General features: G+C 43.7%; 1 protein-coding gene across 1 annotated transcript; it reads left to right on the top strand.

The window, feature by feature from the left end:
* Nucleotides 1-1,213: 1,213 nt before the first annotated feature.
* On the top strand, nt 1,214-15,106 carry YWHAB (tyrosine 3-monooxygenase/tryptophan 5-monooxygenase activation protein beta). Its single transcript, XM_030231817.2, has 6 exons — nt 1,214-1,337; nt 8,739-9,039; nt 10,060-10,183; nt 11,129-11,292; nt 12,655-12,750; nt 13,209-15,106. Exons 2-6 carry the CDS (start codon nt 8,746-8,748, stop codon nt 13,263-13,265), a joined length of 735 nt encoding a protein of 244 aa, XP_030087677.1. The 5' UTR covers nt 1,214-1,337; nt 8,739-8,745; the 3' UTR covers nt 13,266-15,106.
* The last annotated feature ends 1,888 nt before the right edge of the window (nt 15,107-16,994 follow it).

Raw genomic sequence — 16,994 nt, 5'->3', positions numbered from 1 at the left:
AAGATCAGGGGAAAAGAACAAGTTTTGCCTAGAAAAGAAAAAAGAGAGTGATGACAGCAACTAATGGAGCTGAATCAGTGTTTGCAGCTTAAGATAACTTGTGGGTGCCAAGTAATTTTCCTTCTGACTTTCCAAAGTAATTAACCTTTGGACTGAGACTAAGCAGGAAATTAATGAAGTCCTTCCATCACCAAAAAGGAATCTGACAGTGACTTTGATGGGCCCAGGACTGTATCTGAAAGTAGAAGAGAAAATTGGACTCTGGGATGCTGTAATTGAACTGAGCCCAAATAATAACACTTTGACGAGTGCTGCTGCCATAAATTTGAGATCTGGGTGCAGTGCAATTGAGTTGTGTGTCCTGTCACTTCTTATCCAAAAGGATTATATGGATTACAAAACAGAACTCTTTAACTTGGATTCCTTTTTGGAGACGAAGCTAGACTTCTCCTCATGGCCCAAAAATGTTCTCTTTTGCCATTTCCCTAGAAAATGTAGTTTATTAGTTGCCTAAAACTTATCTAGCCAGTAAGGGTCTTGATTTTTCAGTGAAAACATGCAATTGAATTTGTAGGGAAGAGCTGCTATTAAAACAGCATTTAAAAGTGATTTTGCAATTTAAAGCATTTGTGACATTTTCTTTTGAGGGTGCACAGAGTAACTGCACTGCCCGTTTCCCGAGGACATGTCGCTTTGGAATGGTGTTCTCGGGGAGGTGGCAGGGTCACTGTCCCTGCTGCTGATCCAGACCGGGTGCAGCACACCGTGACACGCTCTAACTCGCACGGAGGTGCTCAGGTCGGACCCGATGCTTTTAGAGGTCTTTTCCAACCTAATCAGTTCTGTGATTCTGTGTACCGCGAGGTCCAGCCAAAGAACAGCAGTGCGAAATGGCAAGAAAACCAGAAACTGTTTCTTTTGTTGCCGGAGAAACTGCTGCACTTCCAGGCCGCAGCACCCTCACCCCAAACTCCCACCCCAGCGCTTCCTGCGGCACCAGGGAGCTCCGCGGAGACAAAGAGCGGCGGCAGCCGGGCTGTGAGCGCACCACGGGCCGTGTCTCGGGGTTCTCCCCGAGCTGGGCTCACAGGACGGGCGGGCCCCGCTGAGCCCCGGGGCCGGGCCGGGCCGGGCCGGGCCGGGCGGGATGAGCCCCGTCGCCATGGCGACCGTCCCGCTGGGGCGGTGCGCGGGGCGGTGGCGCCCCCTGGCGCCGGAAGGGGCGTGTCGCGCGGCGGAAGCGGGGCCGAGCGAGCGCCGCAGGGTGTGTGCGCGTGTCCGTGCGAGCGGCCGCCGCTGCCGTCGCCTCCGCCCGTGGGATCCGCTCGCGCCGCCAGGTAAGGGCCCGCGGCCGCCATCGCGGTGGGCATCGGCATCGCGGGGCATCGGCATCGCGACCCGCGGGGCGGCCCGCCCCGGCCTGCCCCTGCCCGGCCCGCTCCGCTCCACCCCACCCCGCACGGGGAGCCGCAGGCCGCGGCGGGCGCGCCGAGCGGGGGTCCCCGCGGGAGGGTCCCCGGTTGTGCCTCCCCGCTCCTGCGTCCCCCGGCCCGGGTAACGGTGCGACCCTCGCCCGGCGGGCCCGGGCGGGCGGCACCGCCCCTCGCCGAGCGCCCGGCGCTGCCCCGCCCCGGTGAGTCACTCGGTGCCCGGGGCGCGGCCGCGCTCACCTGGGCCCGCCCGGCAGGAAGGGCTGCGCGCCCGGGGCCCCGAGCGGCGCTGCCCGGAGCTCGCCCACACCGCGGCACGGTTGGGCCGGGCTCGGGCTTCCCAACGCCGGCAGCTCCGTGCCCAGCCCGGGAGAGCGCAGCTGCCGTGCCCGTGAGCCGGCCCACGTAGGTGGTCATGGCCGTGTGCGAGCGCTTAGAAGGGAACAAAATGCGTTTATTATTTCCCGATTTTGATCACTCATGTCCATTTGGGAATAGAGATGCGTTTAGGGAGGACTCCACAGGGAAAGAAGGTTGGTTCAAGCCAGTCTCAGCCTACAGAAAGCCTGGGCAGTAGCCCAGATCTAATGGCTATAGGTTTTGTTTGAGGTATGTATAACCAGGTATTAATTGGGATGTTGAAATAACAGTGGCACAGAATCACTGTATTGGCATAAACGCATCTCACGCAAAGATCACAATATAAATTGGTTGCTTTCAGATAAATTTCTTATTAATAGCTAAAATACATTTTCCAGTGATAGGAAAACAAAAAACTCATCATGCAGCACCATAAAAACTAAATTCCCTTGGAGAAATATCAGACACTTTAGCAGTGTTTGTAATGTTTTGTATCTTCAGTGGCTGTAGGAATATTTGTGTTTTCACATGTTCACTAATGCAGGACACCTCAGAAATTGTAATACTTATCTATGAAAAAAGATGAGCTTACTTTTATTTTAAAGCAATAACGAGGTATAATCTGGTCTAGAAAAGAAAACAAGAACACAAGTGCCTGTTTCTCCCTTCATATTAAAGGACTGCAAAAATATTCCCTGTATCATATTTTGTTTATTAAATCGGTACCAATAAAGTGATAGACTCGTTGCACAGATGGGCCTGGTGCAGTTTTCTCAACCTCATTATGTCAGTACCGCATGTTCTGATCTCTGCTATTTTGATGTTGAGTCGTTTTATTTTTTCCTGAGCAGGCCTGTGCCAGTATGCAGCTTTTTGTGATGCATGTGAATAAACTCGGATGAGGAGGAGCTCAGTAAATAATTATTTGGTTAATGAGGTGAAAGCTCCTGCTCTGATCCGTGTGGTATCCTAATACCAGGCATTACAGTAGTGTGTCTGTTACATGGCCACATTTCTTGCCCCACCCTGTAATATAAATACTGTCAGTTTATTATTAACAAAAATGATTTACCTGTGATATGAATACATTAGTTTGGCGTGAACTTTATGCCTGGGGGAAGATTTTTTGGGTTTACTCACAATTTCCACCTGGATTCTAGCCAAAACCAATTCTTCTGGTTGGAACAAAAAGGTGTTGCCATGTGGGGATGTTGTGCTGTAGAAGTGCCAGCATGTCTCCACCTGCAGCTGTCCTGAGCAAAGGGCCATAGGCAGGAGCAGAGCTCTGCTTTTCAGCCTGGAATTAGGAAGAGCAAGGCTACTGTCACTGAATTTGAGATGTCCATACAATATCAGTGTCCCCACATGCTGTTGGTAGTGGTCATAGGCATTTTGTAATTCTCTATGGAGACTGAAAACCATCGAGTGTCATTTTATTCAATTTTATGAAGCAACAAGTAATGATGGCAGCAGATGGCCAGAGCAGGGTGAGGCATGGCTTTATAGAATGTTAATTTTATCTCAACATTTGCATAGAGATTTGAGCCAAAGGCCAGGGTAGATGCAGAGGAGGCTGAAGTTATGTGCTGCACAAGGTCAGCAAGAATATCACAGCTGTGAAGTCATGCTCCTTTTTCCCTCCTTATGTTTGCAGGATATTTTACTGAACTTGTTATACCCAAGCTTCTGACAGGAAAATTTTGCTGTTCAGATCTTACTAGAGCCATTCATTTTCTAATCAGTTATTTAACAGCCCACAGTAGCCTTTGAGGGAACTATCTAGAGAAACACAACTAATAAAATCAAATGCCTTATACTGTAGGAAAGCAAGGAAGGTTCCTTGCAACTGAAAAAGTTGCATTCCATTTCCTGTAAAAAATACATGTTGGAAGCACTGCCCAGTTGACAGGGAATGCCATCCCCATCATGCAGGTACTTGTGTCAGCATGTGTGTACCTGAGTGATGGAGGATGATTTTGTGTTTATTTTAGAAATAATGTCCCCAGAGTTCTTACTCTCTGTAGTTACAGAACTGTAATTTGAGCTACCACTCACCTCACGTGAATGTTTATTTTCTGAATAAATTGCCTGTCCAGAAATCAAATAAGGTGTGTTCACATATTGTTGGAATATTGAACTGCAAATTCTGTATCAGTCTGCTGCTTTTTCTGTTAGAATTTGAGTGGACTTAGAGAGCTTATGAATGAAAAGTATGATTGCCTCCCATTTCACCAAACCTTTCTCACAGTGAAATTTGCAGGTCTGTTAACCTGCAGCTCTGCTCAACTCGTTAGGGACCAGTATGTCAAACCAATAACTACACTGCTTTCTCACCAGTTCTTTTCTACAAAGTGCAAGTGTTGGTCTGATAGATTCTCATGCTTGCTGTAGAGATAAAAACAGTGCACAAAAATCAATGACTTAATTAGCATCAGAAGAACAGGTCATCAAGAGCAGCAGACTTCAGACCAACGTAAGCTTATTAGTATTGTCCTGTCAGTTCGATATGTTATATAAGCCAGATTATTTTCAGTGTAATTTTCATTTGATTTTTACAGACTTGAAGCACAGTTAGTTCTGATTCGTTTTGGCTTTGTCCTAAAGAGTCCATAGGATTGGGAACCAATAAAGGCTATAGAGCAGATGGAATAAGTGCTAAGGAGTAAGCTGTAGTTCTGAAAATCCTGCAGTCTTCTGAAGAACAGTAGCTGCATGTTTTACCCCTCAGCTGTTAATGGGATGTAAATGTCCAGTTCTGTGTGTCCATCCACTCTTGAAAGGTCAATGGGTGTACTGACTCCAGGTGCTGTTCCCAGGCTGGCCACACCATCCCCTTCTCGCTGCATCTTCCACTCACTGAAAGATGCAGGCAGCTACAAACTATTGGGTTTTGCAGGTCCTGATCTTTCCCTTTGATGCTTTCTGATGTGTTTCAGTCTTGTCCACACAGGTGTAAAACCTTTCTGGAGTGTGAGTAAGCCCTTGTGACTTACAGTGCCTGCATACATGCTCTTCTGCATTTGTAAGAGAGATTGAAAGAGCTCTAGGCTGTATGGGAGATAGATGGAAAAAACAGTTAAAAAATTACATTTTGAGTATGGGACTTCAGGTGATTGAAATTTCTGGCAGCTGGTGCTATTGGCTGTGACTCCTGGGCAGTGGTTGGCATTCCTTATTGTGAACAATGTCCAGCCACTTCTTTTTTGAGGGCTGCTAAGTTGTGTTGGGCAGATTCTTAAGAAGACAGTGTCTTAAGAATTTGAACTGTGTTAATGCATCTAATATCAGAATCTTCTGCTTAGAACAGGCAACTCTCAGGACTCCTCCATGGCTGTGATCTGCACGTCTCTGCTCCTTTTTCCATCTTTCTTCTTTTCCCTTTGCCGCCATGGCATGGCTTTATCAGTGCTAGAATAGACCATTCCTGTCAGCCTCCTGTTCATCACCTCTGTGTGTTTTGCTCCTAGCTGCAGGTAACCTTTGGTAGATGGCTTCTGTGTGTGGCCTAGGTGTATTTTTAGCTCTAGGCTTTGCTTGTTTCAGACCATGGCACACTGGTCCATTGTTAGAGTGTGGCTTTCATCTCCTCTCTGGGAGGGACCAGTTATAACTGATAGTTGCTTCTTTGCCTTTTCAAACATCACTCCTTTCCTTGTATCTTTTTTCCTTCTGGCAAACACTTCCCTCTTTTGGAGCTCAAGCCAGCATAGCTCTGCAAAGCTCTCTCCAAGCTTCTAACAAGGTAAGCAATGGAGAATCAAATGAGGATTTTAAGTGTTCCTTTATGCAGCATCTTGGGAAGGAAGTAATGGTAGGCTTACTGTCATTGGCAGATATTTTGGTGTGGGCAATGATTTTCTTACTGCATTTGAATTCTTTTAAATCCATGTTATTGAATAATACTTGTGTTTCATAGCAAGCCTGCTAACAGTACAGATATTAACACAGATTAACTAAAATCAAGCCTCTGTTCACTGAATTCTTTTGTCAAAACTAAGCTAGTGAAATACTCACGAGCTCCATCTTTAGTGATGAGTTTGAGTTTCATATATGCATAAATGACTTTCATGTGCATAAATTAGTTACATTGCTGAGGAAAGTTGCTTGATGAGAAGCAACATTCTAATCTTTGTGCTGGTATTTGTATAATTGATATGTTAAACTGGTTTCTGGATCTCTTTTATCCATTAGGTCTTTGTGCCTCCCTGTTTTCCTTCATGTGCAGTTCCCTTTGTGATTTCCGTCATGTGTCCTTAAATGAACCAATTGACTCCTGTGAACTGTCTTGCATCTAAATATAAATATGTCAGTGAGCTTGATAAAACAAACTCTGCACCCTTTCAAAACTAAACTATATTGTTTGTAAACATTCTGCAGAGATAACTTGTCTACAGATTAGACCACTCTTGGCAAAATGCAGATCAAAGATAAAACTGACTTTTCAATGGCAAAATGTAAAGTTGCAGCTACTTGCCTCTGCATTTCAACAAGCAGTCTGCTTCCACATTACAGTCACATTCCAAGAGAAGAAAAGATAAGATTTTTGCAGTAGAAATACTTCTAGAAGCTGTGCAGACAGTGAAGAAGCTAAAAGTGCTCTGAAACCGTGTAATTTCAATCTCCTGTTTAAAGTTGGCTCTTGTAATGTAAAAAGCATTCTTTAGGTGTACTTTGCTCATGTTCAGATTTTAGTGAATGACTAGAGAAATACCACTCACAAATTACTTCCTGCCTTGAGCACATAGTCTGCAAATAGTGCTGAGTTAAGGGAATGGTTTACAAGGTTTGAAAGACTCAACAGGGAAAAGTGGGATGGGTTGTCTCACGGGGAAATGGTCTGATGATTTCCTTGGGCTTGCTCTGCATTGGTGCTGTGATAGCCTTTAAAGTAGGAAGAAACAAAGCACATCACAAATCCCACTTAACCTTTTCCATCATCAGGAGCTAGCTGTTTGATAAGCCTGTGGAAACCAATGGTAATATCCCCAGGGTAAAAGCTTACTGGGAAAGAGAGAACAAAATGAATCATGCCTTGCCACAAGTTGTCACACTGCTGCCCACAGTCACCCTGTCATGAAAACAAATTTGAGGGCTTTGATCTAAAGTGTGTGGCACCTTTCAATAGGTCCCAGAATCCACTGGTTTAAACACAGCACTTGAAATGTAGCTGAACCAGAGCCCAACTTTATTTACCAGTAAAAGATCCCTTTCCAGGAGGCTGGTTGTAATATTCCATGTCCTTACTTTGAGTGCCTTATGAAGATAGATGTATTAGAATCTACAAAAGACCAAACACAAGCAGGAGTGAATGTGACTTGCAGATACATTTGGTTGCTGGGTTTACTTCAGTAACTTTTATGTGAAATACCAATGTTTGACTTGATATCCTGGGTGATTTATTTTTTTTTGCTAAGGTGGAATATCTTCAGCTGGAGGTACAGAATGTGCTCATCACAAAATAATTTTGTAGTTAGGACTCATCCTCAGCAGTGTGAGCAGTGTGTGAATTTGGGAATGTATCACAATTGGAATTTGTGTCTCATTATTCTGTTTGAGGATTTGGTACAGGGGACTGGTTTTCCTCTATAATAGTGTGGTAGGTGATTCTTGGAGTAAAATACAAGCTGAGCAGTGTGTGCAAGATGTTTTCCATCAGAAGCCTGTCAGACTGGAATCTTCAAAGATGAGAGCCAGGAAAAAGGCTGCACCTATCTCTTTCAGCATGTTGGTTCTTTCTAATAGGACTGTAGGTGCTTCTGTAATGAACAGAAGTCTGTGAAATACAAATGTAAACTTACTGTTCTCCTTTGGTTTTTATTCTTGTTTTAGAAGTGGTTTTTAGGCTGTAAGTCTCAGCGTGACAACTTACCTAGACAGTGAGAGCCCTGATGAGGATGTAGGAGTGGGAGAGGGTAATTATGCTCGGTACTGATGAAAATAACAGTTCTGGATGTGTCCAAAAGTGAACCTGCTCACCTGGAGAAATTTTATGGATTAGTTTGGGCTGTCTGTAAGTTTGTGAAGTATTGAGGTCCATTTTGATAAAGGCAAAGAAGCTTCTTTACTTTCTCCTGTGAGCCTGGTCCTGGGTGGTTTATTCATTCTCCCCGCCATAAGCTTTTCAGTGACCCTGTGGCCATGTGAAGTGCTTTCACAGCTTTGATTGCTAAACTGCATTATCAGAAATTATAAACAAGCTGATTCCATATAAGCAGTTTGTTTTGTAGCAGTGGCCATTGTGTGGGTCATGTCCCATTCAGATTTTATGAATGTCAGTGTTATTTAAATGGTCTTGAAAACCGGAGACTGCAGCCACCCTAGCTGTGTAGAGTTGTCCATTATGTGTATGTTGATGCATATGTAAAATAACCCACGTTATTTTCTGGTAGAACATTATAAATGTACTTTCCATAGTTGCCAACACTACAGCTTTCCTGGGTATGGTTTATGTAAACCCACAGAAACATCTCTAACTTGCCAAAAATCTTCAGTGTCAGAAGGAGCTGTCCAGTGCTTCAGTGCTCCTAAGCAGTTGCTCTCTTACTGCAGTGGAGGGAAACAAACAACCACAGCAGCAACAAACAAACCTGAAAACGCCCCAGCAACCTGGTGGTTTCTTGGTTAATATCTCCCCAGCTGAGTGAGCTGTGGCTGGTAAAGGAAAGAGTAGAGCTTCACAGAGCTGTGCTTAATGGCAAAATGACTTTTGTTCATTTTGAAGAATGATGCTTTCATATCTTCAGGATTGTCATTAGTCATTTACACATGGAAATGATACACATTTGGCAAAAGGTCAAATACATTTTTTAAAAGAAACCTTTTGTATTACTTTATTACAGTTGATAGATTTCCCTTTTATTACTGACTGTAAGATCTGCTTCAGCATGAGCTTCCCCAGTGCAGACCATCAAGACATTTTTCTCTCTTTTTATTCCTCACTCATTGCAGGACAGCCATGGATAAAAGTGAGTTGGTACAGAAAGCCAAGCTGGCTGAGCAGGCCGAGCGTTACGATGACATGGCTGCTGCTATGAAGGCTGTCACTGAGCAGGGACATGAACTGTCCAATGAAGAAAGGAATCTCCTCTCCGTGGCCTACAAGAACGTAGTCGGTGCCCGTCGCTCGTCCTGGCGTGTGATTTCCAGCATCGAACAAAAAACAGAGAGAAACGAGAAGAAACAGCAGATGGGAAAAGAATATCGTGAGAAAATTGAGGCTGAATTGCAGGATATCTGCAATGATGTTCTGGTAATAATCCAACAGCAAAAATAACAGTAGTTAGTACTGCAGCATTCTTCAGAGAGGCTTAAGGAATTTTAGTAGTGCTGTAGACACTGCAGCACCTTAGCAGGGGAATAATTTTCCATAGCTACATACTTGGGTCCAATTCTAGCTCCTAGAATGGAGCTAAGTCATTCAGCTTACCTCTTAGGGAATTTGTTATAAAAGAGTATATTTTTTTTAGCAGCAAAAAGCAAAGACCCCTGTCTGGTGGCTGGAGGCGTTGAAGACCCCTGTCTGGTGGCTGGAGGGGGTTCACCATGAAAACAAATTTAGATCTGGGGTGTTGACATGAGTCCTGCTAAAACGCCTACAGTTTAAATTCCTTAATTAATGAATGCTGAGTCCTGAGTCTTGTTTAGTACCTTTTTAATGGAGAAGGTGTGCAGTTCTTCTTCCAGACTGATTTTGCTCTTTCTTTCACTCAGACAAGAGGGATTCCTTTTATTGTTGTTCCATTTGCTTAAGATCAGTCAGGAACAGATGCTGTCAGTGCAGTCAATCTTTGCATCTCTTTCTGAGTGCACATGTGCTGCCTGTGCCACTGTCAAACTTTTCAGCTGCAGTAGGAGATAGTTTATTGTGGACAATTTCACAGCTCTGCATAGAATTCAAATTTGTAGCAGCAAAAGTGACCAGATGTGCTAATTTCCAGCTGCTGCTTTTCATTAGTTTGGTCATGGATGTGGGTTTGCATCAGCAGGCTTAACCCCTGATAGTCTTCAGATTCTGCAGGAGGGAACTATGGGTAGGATCAACATAGCACATTTTCAGCTCTCCATAGATTAGGCTACAAGTAGTTTATCTTTTTTTTGCCAGACTTTAGACAGCAGTAGGCAAAGAGATTAACATGACAATCTGCGTAAGTCATGACAGAAGTCATTGTTACTGTTTGAACAGTTCATGCTCACCATTGTAACAAAGGCTCTGTTTCAGACATTATTTTTATGACTCAGGAAACACTACTTTTTTTTTAATGTTTCTCAGGAACTCCTGGATAAATACCTAATTGTCAATGCCACACAGCCAGAAAGCAAGGTCTTCTATTTGAAAATGAAAGGTGATTACTACAGATACCTCTCAGAGGTGGCATCTGGGGACAATAAGCAAAGTAAGTAGAAATGAAATTTCTCTCTGTGGACCAAGCAGAATCAAGTATAAAATCCATTTGTATTCTTTTCCCCAACATCATATATTTATTTCTTTCACTGCTGCTCTGTAGTTATGAAGATAGGTGCAGTGCAAGTCGCTTTAGGAGAAAGACTTCACTGAAATTATTAAAACAGATGTTCATCAATGCAGTCAAACTCTTTTTGCAGCCCCTGACCACAGTAGCTAGTTTTCAAGCATATGTGGCAGTGGAGAATCATTTTCCTGGAGAATGTAGGTTTCTTTCTCATAGAAAATGCTTAGTTTGTTTGGTCTCATGTGTAAACTGTGAATTCAGCACAAGTCTTCACTGTTTGCAAACTTTCTCCATACAAATATGGGATATTGGGTTCCTGGGTTCTAAAGTCATAAATTCTGAAATGGGAAAGCAGCGCTGAACTGTCTGAATTCCCTTGAGTGGCTGATGTAGTCCATGTCTTGCAAACTTAGCTTGATGGAGCTTATTGTTACTCATTAGCCAGGAAGGGACTGTTGGCTTTGCCCTGAACCCCCAACCTGAAATACAAAGTTCATGACCCTAACTGCAGCAGTTTAGTTACCTCTTCTTCCCTATATGGTTTTGTCTGGATTTATTATTGATAACTATGACTTCTTCAGCTGGGCTGAAAATGAATGTTTGAAACCAGAACACAGAGTTTGTGTCCATTCAAATTGGTTGGAATTTGTTGAATAAATTTTATTTTAAGTTTCTATTAAAAAATCTATTTCAGCAATAATTCGGCAAGTGGAAGGGTTTTGCATGTAAAAACATTGAAAGAAGTGTCTGTGCATAGGTAATTGTATGAATTTCTGGTGGCATGGTAGTCTAGGCTGAGAATATAATTGCTTCCCCAGTGAAGTAGAGAGATGTACTGTGTATTTATGTGGTTGTAATTGCTTCTTGCAGCAACGGTAGCAAACTCCCAGCAAGCTTATCAGGAGGCATTTGAAATTAGCAAGAAAGAGATGCAGCCTACACACCCCATTCGACTTGGTTTGGCTCTAAATTTCTCTGTCTTCTACTATGAGATCCTAAATTCTCCTGAAAAAGCCTGTAATCTGGCAAAGACGGTAAGCAGACTCTTCATATCACCAATTTTTGTGGAGGCTGAGGAGGTAATTACATGGTTACAGTAGCACTTTGTAGATGATTATGCTTTCTCATATCAAATTCCTTAAAAATGCTGTCATAAAATGGTTGTCATTGTAGTATATTTTCAGGTGAGTTGGTTTCTGGACTAGCTTAGCTTTGGGTAAGGCTAATTTGCTACTGCAGCTGTTCCAGTGACAGGGAAGACAAATTGCCTCTGTTTAATGTCCACCTAATTCTCTTCGAATGTGTTTGTGTCAAAATTGAGAACACTTGAATTAATTTAGCAATTCTAAAGTGAAATATTTATTTAAATTGAAGCACTTAGCCAGTACATGAAGTGTTGTCTGTGTGCCAGTCTTAGTAGCCCTAAATGTCCTTGTTATCCATATGCATGTGTGCCTTTCTCTCCAGAGACCAAAAAGAGCTTTTGTGATGGGTTGTGGCAAACAAATAGCCAGTCCTTTTTTCCTTAGCCTTCTTCCTAAAATAGGATTAGTCTTCTAAATGAAGCTTTTTGTGTCTGTGAAAATTGTCTGGTAGTAACTTGAATAACATGGCATTAGGTGAATCTTTGTGTTCTTAATATGCTTACTTCAGTAAGACTTTGTAGCAAGAAGTGATGCTGTGCTGTAAAATGCTGCTGCTGTTCTTGCTTTTTTTAGTTAAAATGCTTACATCTGTTTGAAACCTGAATGAAGAAATAGCAGTTACGGCTCTCAGACTCACAGTATTGATTTTCATGTGTAACAGATGGATGGGAAGAATGGCTTTGTTAATCTCTAGTGGAACATACCTGATTTCCTCTGCTGTTTTGAAAAGAAATTGGAAACCTTCCTCCCCACTGTCGAAAAATCTCGTGTTCCATTTTCTTGTCTGCTGACTCATGTACAATATGTATCAACACATACTCATTCAAGTAATGGTACCTTTGTCTTTCACTGCTTATTTAGACTGGGGAGACCTTCCTTTTTAATGAAAGTCTCTCTTTTTTTAAGTGTTGCCTTAAACCTGACTTCAAGCTATATGAACCATTTTTCAGCATGACACATAGAGTGCTCTTGCCTCTTCAGTATGTGGTATTGGCATTTAGTAATGTTTTTCTGGGCTATTATCTGGACACCCCTGAAGACTTGTGTTTTCCCCTGGCTGTCTAGGATCTGGTGCTCACTTCGTTTTACATTTCTTGTGGTGGAAAAGAAAAATACTGGAAGCTTTTTTACAGCTTCTAGTATTTCCAGTTTTTATAGAACGTGGATAGTAAAGTGGCAGATTTTGAGCTCTGTATAAGCAGAAGTGACTTCAGAAATCTGAGTGTGAAAGGGCTGTGTTTATGTTTTTAGGCCTTTGATGAAGCGATAGCAGAGCTGGACACGCTGAATGAAGAGTCCTACAAAGACAGCACCCTGATCATGCAGCTGCTTAGGGACAACCTCACTGTGAGTACCATGGGGCAAACCACTGCACTCTAGGCTGCTGCACTCTGAAGTGGGACTCAGCATCTGAAAGCTGATGCGGTTCTGTGCCGTTAAAAGCTTTTTCTGAGGCGTTAACTGCATGTGTTAACTGCGATGCTTTTTGTAACCAGACCAGTTAAACTTGCTTGTCAAACGAATCACTTGTTAACTGCTGTAACAAACTCAGATTCCTTTTGTAACACAGAGTGGAGTTTGTTCTCAACAGTTTTATGTGGAACTTCCTGGCTTGTGCTAGCTTCTTGCTTATCTTTTATTCATGTTCTAGTTTATTATTCTTCAGCTTTACTATTAAGTTCAGTTCTGCATTGCTCTTAGCTGAGAAAATTGCACAGCTACTACTAATTACGCTGTCTTCCCTTTCCTGACAATTGTAATTACCCATGCTTCCAGCATAAACACGTGTTTGTATTTCCTTACAGCTATGGACGTCGGAAAACCAGGGAGATGAAGGGGATGCTGGGGAGGGAGAGAACTAATGGCTGTCACGCTTCACTATATGTTCAATGTCACCCTGTATCCTACACATAATCCCTTTGTGCGACAAGCAAAAAGAATAGTACATTGACTTTCACAACCTCAACGTAGCAAAAACTGTCTGTGGGGTAAAACCGGTTGGTTGGTGTTTTGTGTACCTAGAGCGGAGGTCGGTTATTCCAATGGCATTCCGAACTTTCCTATTCTGAACATTTACAGTTCCGATTACCGTGTTTATATTTTTAACTGAACACTGTGATGATAATAATAATAAAGGGTTTTGTGATTGCAATTGACTTTACAAAACTCTTATTGGTAGAAAAGTAGACATCAATTATGTAACTCTGGCGAGCTTAATTTGGCACCAAAATAGTTGAAGTACAATTCTGTTGTAAAGTTGTACAGAAAGTTATAGAGATTCTATTGTGACACTGGGGCATGGAAGGAAAGCAATCCAATGTATGGCATTCCAGTTAGGGACACTGCTATGAGGTAGTTGAACAGGCACACTCTGTAGACATTTGTAACCGAGTCTGAGGCACCACTTTCAGTCAAAAGCTCACTTTGCCAATCCTGTCTTTCTGGGGATGGGGTTTGTTTTGGGGAGGAGGGAAACAGGGGAGTTAGCAGCTTGATTTCCAAACTCTTTACACTGGCAGATAACTGGGGTTTGACTTCTCAAAGTGCTTTCATGCTCATACCACATGCATGACTAAACCCCTTCCCACAGCAATAACTTTTACCTAGTTACAACTTAGATATTCTTCAGTAGTAAAAACTCTTGGTTCGCTGCCATGGACTTGCAATAGGAGAAGATTCAATTTTTTGAATGGCCTTATTAGTTTGAATGATACCATGAAGTGATCTGCCACTTTTGCATTACTTTACTCTTAGGTAAATCAAAATCTCCATGGTATTCCCATTCTCAATTTAGCCTGAAAACTTTTAAAGTAATCCACTGAGCCATCTTTTTAGTTCACTTTATTCTCCCATTGGACTCTGTTCATCCTTGACCCTTTCACCTGTTTAAACTCCATTAAAGCAGTTTTGGACTCCCATATGCATCATCCTTTCTTTGGTTCCTGGTGATGTCAGGATGGTGGATGAGGCATGCACCTCACCAAGGACAGGTTTCTTCCTTGGGTGTTTTAAGAGCTGCCAGTGCTGATGTGTTCTTCAGCTCTTGTCTGCCATTCTTTGGTAGTACCAGGAAACTGGCTCAAGTACTGGCTCAAATATTCAGGATTTCCCATCTTGTACTGGAATGCAGACCTGCACATCTGTAATGCTTGTAATATTTGAGCTCCAAATGTCCTCACCTTGTCATGTTTCAAACATGTCCCATTAAACAAAACCTAGTAAGAGTTGCGTGAATAATGCAGTGGAAAAGATTAAGAATAGTCACCTATCAGTCCCGTGGTATCATCCTCTGCCTTCACATTCCACTTAGGTATAGGATCCATCTGTTTGTCCATCTGTCTGCTGAAAAGAATTTCATGCACTGATTTTAAAACTCCCCTCTACTAGCTGAACAAATTGTGCAGTTAATACTTGGCGCTTGATAAATGCAGTAGTGAATGTGGAACCGAGCCTGTCTGTATATCTGGTAGCTCTTTTCGCTTTGTTTTTACTGACCAGTATTCTGCCTAAAGTTTGCTTCTGTGACGGTTATATTGCCTAGCACACACGTGGTTGTGAGAATAGTATAGCAAAAAGAAATACCTGGTTATTGATGTACTAGATTTGTGTATGTCTTTTAAACAGTTCTAGTTTCACCTTACACAAAATAATCAGGAAAGTGTAAAAGAATTCAAAAGTGAATAATAAAAAAAAAATTTTATCATTTGGTTGTCTGTTGTCTTTGCTGTAGTAGTGCTGAAACCTGTGGTAGTAAAATCACCACTTGTACTCAGTTTTCAGTTGGTGGATTGTGTGAGTTGATTCATGGTTTACAAATAGTGAGTTACTCATTCCTTTAACGAGAGACTTTCCCACACACCCTTCCAGATTTGGAGGAGAAAACACTGTTCTCTTCTTTTTCATCAAGGACATACTTGTAATACATTGCAATTGCAGGGCTTAAATGCAACTCTAAATAACCATTTAACTTGCCACGAGTCATTGCACATTGTAGTGTCAAACGCACTGTAAATGAGAAAAGCCTGTTGGTTACATTTAGAGGTTTTTCTTGGGAGTCTTTTAAATACCCACTCTGTGCACCCAGCTCTTCTTGTCTCACACTGGGTTGTGCTAAAGGAGCACCAAGAGTGCAAAATAGCAGAGGTGCACTGGGTACAAGAGCACTTGAAGGGATGGATGGCAGTAGCCAGGCAGCAGATGCCAGGCAGCCTGAAAGCTTCAAGGAAGCTTGGTCCTGCTCCCAGAGTGTGGCAACACAGAAGTGTGCACAGTGGAAAATGTCCCTTGGCTGCTCTTGATTGACCAGTGAAGGCACTAGGACAAAATCTAACCAGCTGTTGTTTGACAGCTGTTCTGCCCTGTGCCATGGCTTTACATGGTGCTCCTTCCGTGTCTGTAATTGTCTACTTTGTAATTTTCTCCAGCCTTCATGGACCTATCTAAATGTATGCACATACTACACAAATTATTTTATAGTGTGCACCAACTCCCAGTCTGACTCACACTGATGGCATTGTCAGCTCTGAGAAGAAAAATCCCTGCATCTGCTAGCTGCTCCTGTTCAGAGACCACCTCCTGTCTTAGTCCTTTCACATAACATCTCCCATCCTTGCTGTCTCTTTTGGGGAAATCGTGAGCTTAGGAGGCTGGTCTGCAGCAGTGATGAGCTGAGGGGGTGTCTCCATTTTTTATTTAATTCTGTCTTTCTGGGAAAGGGCACTGCGGCTGGCCCAGCCACAGTAAGAGTCCAGGTGCACTCATCATGTTTGACTCATCCAACTGTTGCTGCTGCAGCTTCTCATTCTTGTGCTGGTGCTGATCTGACTTTTGGGTGAGGCCTCTTGGTGTGGGAAACCACAAGAAGGCTTTGTGAAGGTGATGGTTCTCCTGATTGCCTCGCAGCTGACCCTTCCGAGGGTGCAGGATGGGGTGGGGCCGGATGCTGGGGGAGCTGCTGTGGAATTGCACTGCCTGCGGCTCGAGGTTCCTGTGTGCTTTCATCCGGCGTTTCAGCAGCACAATCACGTCCAGAACAGCTGGGGTGCGATCTCAGTGGGTGAAAGTGAGCTTGCAGAACTGCTGGGCCATACAGACAAGAGGTGATGATAGCAGAGGCCATATTCCCTGGCTCTGTCGGGTCCTGAGAGAGATTGCTGTGGAGTTCAGAAATGCCTGCTGATGAGGGATTTGTAACCCAGCTGTGTACGGCTCCTGCCTGAACTCCTTAACTTCAGGGAATTACATGTCAGAAGGTGAATGCGATTTCCTAAAAGCGCGAGGGTGGAACACGCTGTCAGTGTTCCAGGGTGACACGCAGCGCAATGGCCCGGCCCTTTCTTTGGGAAGGTACGAGATGCGCAGGAGCGGCGATTCGCGAAGATGAGGAACTGCATTGCACCTGCGGAACCCCTGAGCCCTCAGCTCCGCGGGGGCCGCCCCTGCCCTGCCCGCGGAGGTCCGCTCCGCACGGGGCGGGGCAGGGCCGCACCTGGCCGGGGTGGGGCGGTGGGCGGGGGTCCCGTCCCGCCCCCGGGGCCGCCGCGGAAGAGGCGGCCGGTGCCGGCAGCCGCAGTGGAGCGGTGCTGCCACGG

This window comes from Serinus canaria, chromosome 20 (assembly GCF_022539315.1).
Source record: "Serinus canaria isolate serCan28SL12 chromosome 20, serCan2020, whole genome shotgun sequence".
NCBI lineage: Eukaryota > Metazoa > Chordata > Aves > Passeriformes > Fringillidae > Serinus > Serinus canaria.
Note: the sequence above shows the minus strand (reverse complement) of the source record. Positions and strands in the feature narration are given on the sequence as shown.

Coding starts and splice junctions, on each gene's coding strand:
- YWHAB (XM_030231817.2), top strand. CDS start 8,746: ATGGATAAAAGTGAGTTGGTACAGAAAGCCAAGCTGGCTGAGCAGGCC. Junction 9,040..10,059: donor ATATCTGCAATGATGTTCTG/GTAATAATCCAA, acceptor AATGTTTCTCAG/GAACTCCTGGATAAATACCT. Junction 12,751..13,208: donor TGCTTAGGGACAACCTCACT/GTGAGTACCATG, acceptor ATTTCCTTACAG/CTATGGACGTCGGAAAACCA.